Source organism: Chanos chanos, chromosome 3 (genome assembly GCF_902362185.1).
Source record: "Chanos chanos chromosome 3, fChaCha1.1, whole genome shotgun sequence".
NCBI lineage: Eukaryota > Metazoa > Chordata > Actinopteri > Gonorynchiformes > Chanidae > Chanos > Chanos chanos.
In genome coordinates, this window is record NC_044497.1 from 52987776 (window position 1) to 53000275 (window position 12500).

Here is a 12500-nt window from a genome sequence, read left to right on the forward strand (position 1 = left end):
GCAGCTCCTCTTGCTCCGGGCCTCCTTTCCCACTTTCTTTTTTTTCTGCTTGTCCGTTTTCGGCTCATCCTCCTGTCGACAGAGTTACGACTAGCGTCAGTCGACACGTAAGAGAAGCTCGAACCAATGTCTTAATATGCATATAGACGTAAATACGGATGATTTCGGAATACAAAGGTTCCCATATGAACTGTACTGTACCGTCGGAGTGCTGCTATCCTCACTCTCGTTAGCTTTGGCTTTGACATGGGGGGAGCTAGGACCCTGGGGTAGACTGCAAAGACAGTAGTACAGCTGCAGGCCAAAGTCCCTTTGGAGCATCTCACTGAACAATTCTCCCATCAAGCTTACCTGACATGCACAGACAAACCAATCCGTACATTTAAAACATTCAAGAACCAGTGGATAACCGCACTGTTCAAGCTGACTTTCACCATGCGTTACTGTATGTCGACTTTGGTTTGTATGAGACTTTCATCATATGATTTACATCAGTGTTTTTCCCCAATCCTGCTCCTGTTCTAACGCACCTGATTGAACAAATCAAGGGCTTGATGATTAGCTGATGAGCTTCTATGCATCCTCTCAAGGACTTTGACATATAGATCTATTTTTAACTACGTTTAAGAAAGACTATCTTAAATTGTTAGTGTTTGGTAAACCTTAAATCAGAGGCTCTCATCCACACTATTGTGAAAATCCAAGTCAATCTGACCAGTCACTTTACCTCAAACGACTCTCTAGACTGAGTGTTGCGGACCTCCAGTAAGGAGGACAGAGGGACAGCAGCCAGGCTCAGCCCTGGGGAGGGGTGAACCACCAGGGAAGGAACATCAGGGAGTGGGGAACCATCTGCCTACAGAACAAACACAGAGAGAGAGAGAGAGAGAGAGGTCACTTAGCCTGGACACAGACGGACATCAGGACTTTGACCATGGTATTAAATACAATCCCCACTCTGTCCTGAATAGTTAATGTGCCTAACGACCGGACCTGAGGTTTTTTTAAACGGCCCAACCTGAACACGCGCCTCTAAACATATTTTTAACTATCAACCGGCATGAAAAAAAATAGAATAAGAGAAAAGAAAGGAAGGAAGGAAGGAAGAAAAAAAGAAAAAGAAGAGTGAGGTTCTGTACCTTCTGTTCTCCAGGGGCTTGATTCTGGAGGGAAGCCCACTCCTCCTGCGTTGGGACAACGTCCCACACATCTGGTAATAAGAACACCACTGTCTCCACCCTTTCCCCGCACAGGTAACTCAACTCTGCCATCTTGTGCCTAAATGAACAGACAGACCAAAGGCCCGTGTACACTTGGGGGGGAAAAAGAAAGGCAGGGACATATATTCCGCAAGAGATGAAGGAGACGGCCGAGTACCGTATATTATATGCAATTTTCTCATTTAAATTCTTTTTATCGTTTCGATTCAACAATCTTTTCCAAGCCAACTTCCCTGCCAGGCATTTTGTTTTTAAAAAGTGAACTTTGCCAAAAAAACACAAATAAAAAGATTTTGTGTTTGTTTTTTTTTCCCCAATACTGAGATCATCTGCAATCATCAAGATAGAAAATTTGGTCTTTTAGGGACTATTTGAAATGATCACGCAGCATTAAACTTTAAGCTCAGTGACATTCACATTTGAGAAGCGGACATGAAATGACTCTCCAAGGACACGGTGATGTATCAGATGCGTGCGCACCACTACTGCAGTACTGACCACTGGGCACACGCGCTGAGATCCAGAGCAGTCTGTTCCTTCACGCAGCGGACTGCAGTGTGAATCAGAGACGTCCCGTCCTTGCCTGGGTTCGGCCCATCTACCTTTGACCATAGGCCTCCTGGGAGTTGTAGTTCCCCTGCACTTTCTATCAGCAGGAACTGCATTACAGAGACACACACACACACACACAAAGATGAGGGAGCAGGAGAGTGAAACAGAGACACAACCGGGGGTGAGAGAGAGAGAGAGAGAGAGAGAGAGAGAGAGAGAGAGAGAGAGAGAGAGAGAGAGAGAGAGAGAGAGAGCAGACGCAAGGGGAAAAAACAGACACTATTATGTGACCTACACTAAAGGAAGAACCACTGAAGCAATAATGCTGATTTAAGGTGAGTTCAAAGGCTGGAGTTAATAGTTATTCAGAATGCTGTGCTCAAACCTTGAACAGAGTTGTGGGATGAACAGCGCCCCCTTGAGGCCCATGGGAATCCTCTGAAAGGTTGCAACACTGAGCATAAAAATCCTCAATGCTTGGCATAGACAACAGCATGACCTACAGAAGAGTCAGTTAAAAAAAAAAGTGTTTTTACTTACACTGTGTTTTACTTTGCTGTGTTGTGCTTTGTTGTGAATACATTGCAATCTGATGACCTGTTTCACTAAAGCAAATGAAATCAAATCATTTTGACTTCAGTGATACTGTTGTAGTAAATAACAGAGGCCGGGGGGGGGCATTCCAAGTACGTGGTTTAGTGACTTACCCGGATAGGTTATCTCAGAGTTAGCAGTAAACCTCCTAATAGAAGAGCCCTATGGCTTTGTTTTGCTAAGAGAATGAAGCCACAGGGCTCTTCTAATAGGAGGTTTACTACTTACTCTGTGCCACCTTATCCCGGTTAGTCACTAAACCACATACTTGGAATACCCGCCCAGGAGTATTCAGTTTTAAAATTGTAGAATTCACTAAGTGAGACCTCTGCCACAAGTTCTTGTTGTTGTTTTTTTTTTATACATTCGATTATTTAATTTAATTTGATGTTTTCAGGCTGGCCACCACTGCTCCACAGACAGTTCCAGAGGCCTAACTTTGTTACGCGTTACCTTTACAGTGTAAGACGAATCGGTAGGATCAGAGGGCGTAGGCTGGCTGTCTGACTGACTGGAGCCCAGGTGGAAGAGACACGGCCCGCAGAGAGGCAGGGGCCGGGCGGGGGGGAAGCTCTCTGTCCAGCAGAGCTGCAAGTGAAAGAGCATGGGGGGGGGCATGGAGGTGTGGATACCGTCTCTGCAGCTCCAGGCTATCACAGGCCACACTGAGGAAGAATAAACATTTATATTCACATTTATTCAGCTGTTACTTCTCTGTCAGAGCCAGACACAATTTCGTCACACGACTCTGAGGCAACCTTGGTCTTACGCAATTTGCCTATGAACACACTGGCAATGAACTGATAAGTTTGAGGTTTACACTCCCCAACTTCTGGTTACTTGTCCCTTTCCCTTTGGTTTGGCGAGAAGAAAACAAGTAACGACGGTCTAGTGAACCTGCTCTATTTTCCTTTGCATATTCACGAAGAATCCTGTAGTACCTGTCTCTGGGGAAACAGGAGAAGAGGGGTACGCTCTCTGGAGGAGCGGAGGCGCTCTTCTTTGGGATCTCTTCCTCTGACGTTGTTTTCCACCTCCTCTTTTTCTGGTGCATACCGTCCCCTCCCCACGCCCCGCTGTCCTCCCTGAAGTCACAACATAGAAAGGACACCTCCTCAGAAATGGTTAAAAAAAACAAAACAAAAAAAAAACAGGCCAACTGCCCAAGGCACTGACAAAAAACCCCCCCAAAAAAACAGGACTGATAAGACGCAGTCGAAGAATCACACTGAAACGAAAACATCCTGGAGAGGAGACCAAACTGCCAAACTCAGCACGTTCGGCGAAACTCTATGACGAGGGCGCAGAACGCACCGACGCGAAAACAAGGATTCCAGAACTCACCATCTTCCGCCTCGACGTCCACCCACAGCCTCGCTGTGTCTTTTCCGGTTCCCTCCGGCCCAACCCTCATACGGCCCCGACCAGGGTAGCCCGTGGTGGGGCGGAATTTGGAGCAAACCGGCTGCGTCAGAACAGACTAATGTAGTATCAAGCACTCATCCAACAGAGGGGGTTTCATAAAGAACGTGGACACACGTTTATGATGTTTAAACACAAACCAGCTCATCATTTACCAGGATTTGTTTGCAAGCAGGGTATGAGTGGAGGTATTTTGGGGGATTTGAGCAGCGGTTGTGGTTTGCTTCCCAAAATGCCTGGTTTCTGGTTGGTTGCCATTGAGGGTAACAGCGGTGGTGGAGATTTGAAAGGCTAAGAGTCACAACGGAACAAAGAGAAGATAAGATAAAAAGAAAAAAACAAAATATTAATTTTTATTTCTATTATATTTCTTTAGAGGTGAATCATACTCAGAAAATGTAGATGAGTTGACTCATAAGGTGCTATCCTAAGTCACTGTTCATGTACTCAGTTTACCTGTCTGCTTACCTGTCCATTTAGAGTTTGTACTCTCTGTGCTGTCCAGTTTATAGACTGTGAAGGGTCTAGTACTGCTTTCACTAGCACTTTCTCACCCAACAGGGGAGCTCTCCCAATGACAACACTGCAACACAGGTGATTCGTACAGAAAAGGGCACGTTAGTGCGGTGTTCCAAACAGCAATGTACATCAAACGAATAACGCAGCATTGGGTCAGGTCGTTCACATCCACTGACCTCATCTTGAAATGCACTTCCTGGTCAACCATTCCATGATGATCTTGAAGCTGTGTTACAACACCGGTGAACACACGCTGTCTCATCTGAGGTTGAAACTGTTTAAGAATCACTCACTTTTCGTCACTGTAAAATACTACCGTAAACATGAAAAACAAAGGGACAATACTTACCTGTGTCTCCATTCTGTGTGTTTTTTGAAGAGTGGGTTTCGAGAAACGAGTAGATCTAAGATGTTTCCTAAGAGAAAAACTTTGTGTCATTACATCTTGATTGTAGTTCTTGAACCCCGCTCAGTTAACACCTATTAATGATCCGTTAGATGTTTGACCAGTAGGGTCATATATAATTCTAATTAATCGTTCTGCTTGTAGTGTTCGAGCCACAAAACAGCCCGAACAAGTGAAGCTTCTGTGTCGTTTGACCGAACCAGACCAAACACAGTGAAACCGTACGGTACTGTGCACTTAATTTTAAAAGTTGTTAGTGCGCTACTCTACTGTAAAAACTGTCAGACGATAATCAAATAACATCTCAGTCCAAGATAGCAATAAACTGACTTTAATAAGCTACGGTGCTGCAAAATAGCCTAAAGATTCACTGCAAAGGAGTCCGTTCAACTGGTGAAAGACTTGAATAATCGAGTTTCATCTCCTGCCAAATATAACTGGGTCGTACTTTCTCAACGACTAAGTAAAACATTTCAAGGTTTAATGCTGCAAGTTACATTGCCTTAAGCATTGTATTCACGTTAGCTACAACAGGGTAAATCTCACGCACAGATATACGCTCCAGCTGCACTAGCTTGCCGGATATATTAACCATGCCCACATGACTTATTTTGATAAGTGCACGAAATTTCAAGCGACGTACGTAAACGAATAATTGGATAAAATGTTTCAGAACTCACTTCAGGCAATCTTCACAGATATCAGCGAAATGTTCTCTTCCTCGTCTGCTTTTGTTTATTTTATGTCATTAGCACTAGGGAGTGAGCACTCTTTTACGCCTCGACGCATAGGGCCACCTAGTGGTCACACACCTCATGAGAGCACAGCAACTTTTGAGCTCTTATATTTCACTGAAATGTCATTGGCAGATATTAGTTCGTACGGTTTCACTGAAAAGTGAGCTTCGAGGCAGACGTTAAGACTACAGCTGGGTCCTAATACTGCTAGTTAAATGCCTTCCCTTTGCCTTGCAAGGACCACCAGACCAGGTAATGTGGAAAATAGTGGACAGATCTTTCTTCTAGGGAGTATTTCAACTACAGATACATATATAGGCACAGAACACATCAATACACACATCTTATGGTAAAGTAGTTACGGACCTCCCGGTCGCTAAGCGTCGCTGTGGCCATCACCTACATAACCTGCTCTATTCCTATCGTATCTCTGTGACCGTTTGACAAACACACGTGGGAAAATGGCCACCGACAAGCTGCAGTTCCACGAGATGGGTTTGGATGATCGCCTTTTGAAGGTAATTTTAACATCGTCAATAAGAAATAATTTACTCACATCACAGTTTTTTACTTGTTCGTCAGTTGTTGTCGTGGTGTGGACATAATACCATGTCAGAGCAGTAATATGTCCGTTCTTAACTACACTTTTGGCACAGAGTTTTACAACTGACCGAGGGAGAAAACATACGCATTCCATATTACCTTGATAAACGAGTACTTTCCCAATACAGTCCAGCTTTCTAGTACATGTTCTTCTATTGACATTATGCTAAACTGTACGTACAGGCGCTTGCGGACCTAGGTTGGGCTGAACCAACCCTCATACAGGAAAAAGCAATCCCTTTGGCGTTGGATGGAAAGGACCTCCTGGCCCGTGCACGAACCGGCTCCGGGAAAACGGCTGCTTATGCAGTCCCAATAATTCAGCACATTCTTACTTCCAAACAGGTAACCAAAAAGTGCTTCGCAGTGTTTTTGTGTCGTCAGTAACGGCTACAAATGTTAACGCTAAACATTTTAACAACGGCGCTGTGTTTGGCTCATAAATGTCACCAGAATATCAGGAAAACAGATTTGTCATGTATGCTTGTTTTTTGTACATTTGTACTATTCTGAAAACATAATTGTTTTTTTTAATTGTGTTTTTTTTTAACAGACGGTACGAGAACAGGCTGTCAGAGCACTGGTCTTGGTTCCGACCAAAGAGCTGGGTCAACAGGTTCAGACTATGCTCCGCCAACTCACTGCTTTCTGCGCTAGGGATGTCCGGGTGGCAGACATCTCCGGCAAGGCAGATTTATCAGCGCAGAGGTATGTTCTAACTCAGGAACTTTTTTTTTTTCATGTAAACTCTTGACAGCACGTTTGATCTTTTGCATATTAGATCTGCACAGGTCAAACAATATGTTTTTATCATTCAGACCCATCCTGATGGAAAAGCCTGATATTGTGGTTGGAACACCTTCTCGTGTCCAAGCACACATCAATGCCCAGAACCTGGTTCTGCACTCGTCTCTGGAGATGCTGGTGATTGATGAGGCAGATCTTCTCTTCTCTTTTGGATTTGAAGAAGACCTTAAGAATTTACTGTGGTAAGAGCCATCAGCTATCAATAAAAAGCGTCCGCGTGGCTGTAAAGACTGACATTGCCATATGTATTGTGAATATACAGCGTTGTATGAATGGTTGATTGTGTGATGTTGGTGCACACACAGTAAATATAAAACGCGCACACACTTATGTTGACACCATATCTTTTTCATTAAAATGTTTTCCATTAACTCTGAAAAGCAGAGCCTGAGAGGAACTGAACTTGTGCTGTTTTGGGTGGCTACAGTGTGTTTTGTATCATGCTTATTTGAAATGTGTTTGTATAATTCTTCTCTCAACCTGAGGTCTTATTTAAATTCAGATAAACTGTATATATCTCACACACATGCACATACTGAACTATTTTTCCCCTCTGTAGTCACTTGCCTAAGATCTACCAGGCTTTCCTTATGTCTGCCACCTTAAATGACGACGTCCAGGCTCTGAAACAGCTAGTGCTTCACAATCCCGTGAGTAGAGACCCAATCTGTTCATTTGTCGTCATGTTCACCGCTGTTTATGGCTCTGCGTGACACAAAGCATCCAGTTTGTTTGGTCTGTATCTGTCACATTGATGGTTTTTTTTTTTTCCTGCCCAACGCTGTAGGTGACTCTGAAACTCCAGGGCTCCATGCTCCCAGACAGTTCCCAGCTGCAGCAGTACAGTGTGAAGTGTGAGGAAGAGGACAAATTCTTACTCATCTACACCCTTCTCAAACTGCGCCTCGTCCAAGGCAAGACGCTGGTGTTTGTCGGCACCCTGGACCGCTGCTATCGACTCAAGCTCTTCCTGGAACAGTTCAGCATTCCGGCCTGCGTACTCAACTCCGAGTTACCTGTTCACTCCAGGTGGGATCTGACAGAGAATGTTATCAACTTCAAGCAGAAATAGTTTACTTTAAAAAAAAAAATTTAAAAAAAAGCTGCGAGTAGAAAAGCAATTTTAAAGAAGTAAATTTAAAGAGGTAGTTTTACAAAATGTGATGTTTGATTACTTAGTTGAACAGAATATAATTTATTCCTTGTATTCTTTCCTCAGGTGCCATATTATCTCTCAGTTTAACCAGGGATTCTACGATTACATCATCGCCACAGACGAACAGTGCCTGGAAAATCCAACTCAGAAAGGGAAGGGGAAGAAAAAAAAGAACACTGAGAAAGATGGAAGGTACAGTAAGATAAGCTATGTCCATGTCAAAGTGCTACAATTACAATACAAGTGTCTGAACACTAATATGCTGTCCTGGTGGTGTCTTCTTAGGGGCAGAGATAAGGAATATGGTGTGTCCAGAGGAATCGACTTCCAGAATGTGGCTAATGTTATCAACTTTGATTTTCCCGCGTCGGTCGAGTCTTATATCCATCGGGTCGGCAGGTGAATAACAGACAGGAATCAAACTTATTAGCAGAGATGACAAATGAGCTGTCATAACTCTTGTGACATTAAGGCGCCTCAAAACAAAGCAGATGCTCATAGTTGTGACGTATTTTGTGTTCTATAGGACTGCTCGGGCAGACAACCCTGGCACCGCCCTGACCTTTGTCTCTCATACAGAGCTCCCCCTGCTGGAGGAAGTGGAGAATGCAATTACTGGAGGTAAACATAATGAACTATGTGTGACATGATGGAATTCGTCGCTGATGTGTTGTGAGTCACTGTGGTTGATCTGTTTGTATTGTCAGACAACACAGACTGCGCCATGAAGCCATACGGGTTTAAAATGGAAGAGATTGAAGCATTTAGATACAGATGTCGGGTATGTTACGTATTCTCTGAATATGAATATGCGGTTGGAAAAAAAATGATCTATTCGCAATATTTCTTGTCTCAAATCCATTAACATTAATCCACCCTAAAGTATAATCAAAGTTGTTTCTTTTTCTTCATAATATATAATGAACGTGTAAATAGCAGGACATTTGTGGGGGGTTTTACTCCGGTCCAGACATGTCCATAAAGCCTCTGTGTGTGTGTGTGTGTGTGTGTGTGTGTGTGTGTGTGTGTGTAGGATGCTATGCGGTCTGTCACGAAGCAGGCAGTGAGGGAGGCCAGGCTGAAAGAGATCAAGCAAGAGTTGTTGAATTCAGAGAAACTCAAGGTGAGAGCACTGATGCACCCCCCCCCCCCCCCCAAATACCAGTCAGTTTAGAAGCTGATTTGTTAAATTGCTCACACAAGTGTCTGACCTGTTTTTTAGACGTACTTTGAAGACAACCCCAGAGATCTACAGCTTCTACGACATGACAAAGATCTTCACCCCGCAGTGATCAAACCACACCTAAAGAATGTTCCAGATTATCTGAGTAAGGAATCAGACCTACAGACCTAATAACATTTTTTTTGCTCTGGTATACCAATATAAACATTGTTAAGTAAGTGAAACTACAAGCATTCTTTCTCTCTTAGAATATACAATATGTGTAATGTGTTGATGTTGATTATATCCATATAAACTAAGTCTAAAACTCACCATATCTGAGCAGAGAGAAGATATAGCTTGATTTTATGTATGGCCTCAGGGGGAAAAAAAAAAAAACAATTCCATTATCCAATTATAACGGCCAGTTCATTCCACCTTTCACCTCTAATATGTTTGAACCGCGACAAGCAGTGCCGACAGACAGATTAACTACTACACTGTTTGATAAACTGACGTAAACGTGTCTCTGTGTCAGTTCCACCTACGCTGAGACAAATGGTTAACCCCATGACTGATCGGAAAAAGAGACAAAGGCGACAACCCAAACCCGACGGTGTGGTAAAGAGTACCTTCAAGGTGAGACCGAGAGTTTCAGAACTTTTTTTTTTTAATGTGATGTCGTCTTCATTTAGATGCAGCATCGTTATTTCGGTACAGTCAGTGTCCCTCCTGGCGACCTCTTCGTCATTTGCTGTGATAATAAGAGAACAATTCTGGGATTGTATGAGTCAATGGCGTCTTCTCCTTTATCTACAGAAAAACGCAAAAGGCAAAAATCCACTGAAGACCTTCCGCTACAAAGGAAAGAAAAGCCACAACACAAAGGCTGGCAAATCCTAATATCACAGTTCACTGGGACCAATACCTTTTTTTTTTTTTGTCTTTAAATTTATATACACACCTCTGGGTTCCTGAGGGGAGCACATAGACTGTGAGCAGGATTGTCTTGCGTTGGACTTACTTGCCGTTCAAAGCTGCTCGTATGTTTACGAGGGAGGAACGCGGCAATCAGAAGTCAACTTCTCGTCTATATTTGAATCAGCCAAGAGGAGACTGACCTGTGAAAATGTGAACTTACCGACCGAACACATCTCACCTTCTGCCTTGACTGCGAGGTACCAGTGATTCAACGTCTTTAACTGAAAAATAGCCTCCAGTATGTTACCGTCTTTCATGGTCAAGGAGTTACTTTTGTTCGTTTCTTTCCCAGATGACACGGACCTTTCACAGGAATCCTGTTCGTTTTTATAACCGAGCAAAATGAATACTGTTTTGCCACTGGAGTCATGTCTGTGAAGTCATTTAAAGCAAGGCTGGTGTACGTGTTGTTATGAGCTGAATAAAAAGGCCGTTAGTAATGTTCTGTCTGAGCCCGTGTGGTCTAGCTTTTAGAAAGTACCGGCAGTGCCTGTCAGCCGTATGTCAGCGGAGCTCCAGAGTTATTCATCTGAATGCCATAAAACCTAGTATTAGACTACCAGTGGTACGTTACCCAGCATGGCACTTTGCAAGGAGAACGACACTATGGCAGACTTACACAATAGAGTCTTTGAGTAACTGCTGTAGTCAGAACGAAGGAGAAAGCAGACGAGGTTTCTGGGAAGAGTGACTGAAAACCTCATTACTCTTTTTTTTTTTTAATGGGACAATGTCATTTTTTTTTCCTCCTTAGATGTTTTGTGTAACTACTTAAATTTCACTTGTCACGTGGTGTCGTGTGGCCAAAAAGTTGAGGTGCCACAAAACCCCACAACCGTGCAAACAGGCGTTGATTTGGCATTTTACTTGTGTATATTACAAATTACATTAGCTTGAGGAGCGGTGGAGCTTTTTGCTTGAAATATTTTGTCATGTGTCTGGAACATGCTGGTTTTTAGCATTGAAGCCAAAAAGAAAAGAAAGCAATTAATTGTCGTAAGTAATTAAATGATCAATACAATACTGGATGCGAGAAATAAGAGTTTATAACTTACATTAGACCGATTACAAAGAGCTTTCTTAGTAAACACTAAATACAACAGCAGTGTTAGTTATACAGGGAGAAGAGAGTACATTTGAGATGAGTAATAGAAACAGAAAGGATGTTGTCCCTATACAGCATTTTGATTAGTAATGACTTCCAAACTCAAAATGAAAGGCATGTTATATTTCTCACACTATTATAAAGCATATATATATATATATATATATATTAGCCAACACTTTTTTTTATTTAACCCCATTTCTGTAATACATAAGACACGTACTGTCAACTGAGTACAACTTTGTGCTACGCTGACAAGTCTGTGTTCGTTTTATTTTACACAGATTTGGCAATTTTGAAGCAAAGGCACCTCAAAACGGTCCCCCCCCCTCAAAAAAAGTGCCAAATAATTTTTTTTTGGCAAATGTAGGAAATCTGGTATAATCCAAAGATAACAGGCGCATTGTGAAGCAAAATAAATGAGCAGAGACATTACGGCGTCAGGTAAGATCCTGTCTCAAACACGTCGGCCACGCGAACGCTCTGAAGGATCACAGATGAGACACGTTCACTCAGATTAAAAACCAAACGTGGGAAAAGGGCTTCCCTCCAGCAAACACCCACACCATCACTACAAGTATCCAGTGGAATCATCTCCACCGTTCGTCTGAGGTTAAAAACACTTTATTCCTAGACCCTACGCTTTCTCCCGTTCTCTGTTCTACTCTCGACTAAGGGTCGTGATAAATAGACGTCAGCACAACATGTATTTGACCGCGAGTTCCATTTGAGACCTTAAATTTGAATTTGTGACACAAACTGAAGTCTGTCTTTTGACCAGGGATATCCTCACTCAGAAAACACTCCTAAAACCTTCTGTTTCCTGACAGCAAAGAACTTTGCACCAATTAAATTCTCACGCAACAGTTTCAGATATTTTGGGAACGTTCATGAAACGTTTCCAACGCAGTAAATTTACCAGTAATTTATAATTAAACTGCAAAGAAACACACATTTCTTTACAAGGGAATTTGTGAGCTCATTTACTAGGCCAATTACATGTGAGTTTATTTTAAAATGTAAAAAAAAAAAAAAAAAACAAACAGGGAAAGTGCTGAGTCAGGTTGTGTAATTTCATGAAAAACCCAGCGAAGAAATACCAGGTGACCTGTATTCTGTGTGAGCCGTAGAAGTGATATTCGCCATAGAAACCAAATGCTATTTGTGTCACCAGGAAACACTAAGCAGAAGAGTTTTGATTCCCCATTGACATATTCAGAAGAATGTGTTTACACC

At 42.6% G+C, this 12500-nt stretch overlaps 2 protein-coding genes across 2 annotated transcripts in view; one reads left to right on the forward strand and one right to left on the reverse strand.

The window, feature by feature from the left end:
* The window catches only part of ccar2 (cell cycle and apoptosis regulator 2), an 8790-nt gene extending 3368 nt beyond the window's left edge, over nt 1–5422 (reverse strand). Inside the window, 15 exon segments of the mRNA XM_030768313.1 lie at nt 1–72; nt 202–351; nt 728–856; nt 1140–1278; nt 1719–1879; nt 2158–2271; nt 2820–2978; nt 2980–3031; nt 3308–3451; nt 3711–3831; nt 3944–4079; nt 4257–4371; nt 4484–4581; nt 4657–4723; nt 5394–5422. The exon segment at nt 1–72 is cut by the window's left edge and continues 97 nt beyond it. Coding sequence (XP_030624173.1) covers nt 1–72; nt 202–351; nt 728–856; nt 1140–1278; nt 1719–1879; nt 2158–2271; nt 2820–2978; nt 2980–3031; nt 3308–3451; nt 3711–3831; nt 3944–4079; nt 4257–4371; nt 4484–4581; nt 4657–4668 — 1602 coding nt within the window. The 5' untranslated portion in view covers nt 4669–4723; nt 5394–5422.
* A 489-nt stretch (nt 5423–5911) lies between these two features.
* Nucleotides 5912–10599, forward strand: ddx56 (DEAD (Asp-Glu-Ala-Asp) box helicase 56). Its single transcript, XM_030768320.1, has 14 exons — nt 5912–5968; nt 6237–6398; nt 6607–6761; nt 6872–7042; nt 7420–7510; nt 7648–7889; nt 8080–8208; nt 8302–8415; nt 8543–8637; nt 8724–8797; nt 9050–9139; nt 9239–9344; nt 9717–9817; nt 9998–10599. Exons 1-14 carry the CDS (start codon nt 5912–5914, stop codon nt 10079–10081), a joined length of 1671 nt encoding a protein of 556 aa, XP_030624180.1. The 3' UTR covers nt 10082–10599.
* Nucleotides 10600–12500: the final 1901 nt, after the last annotated feature.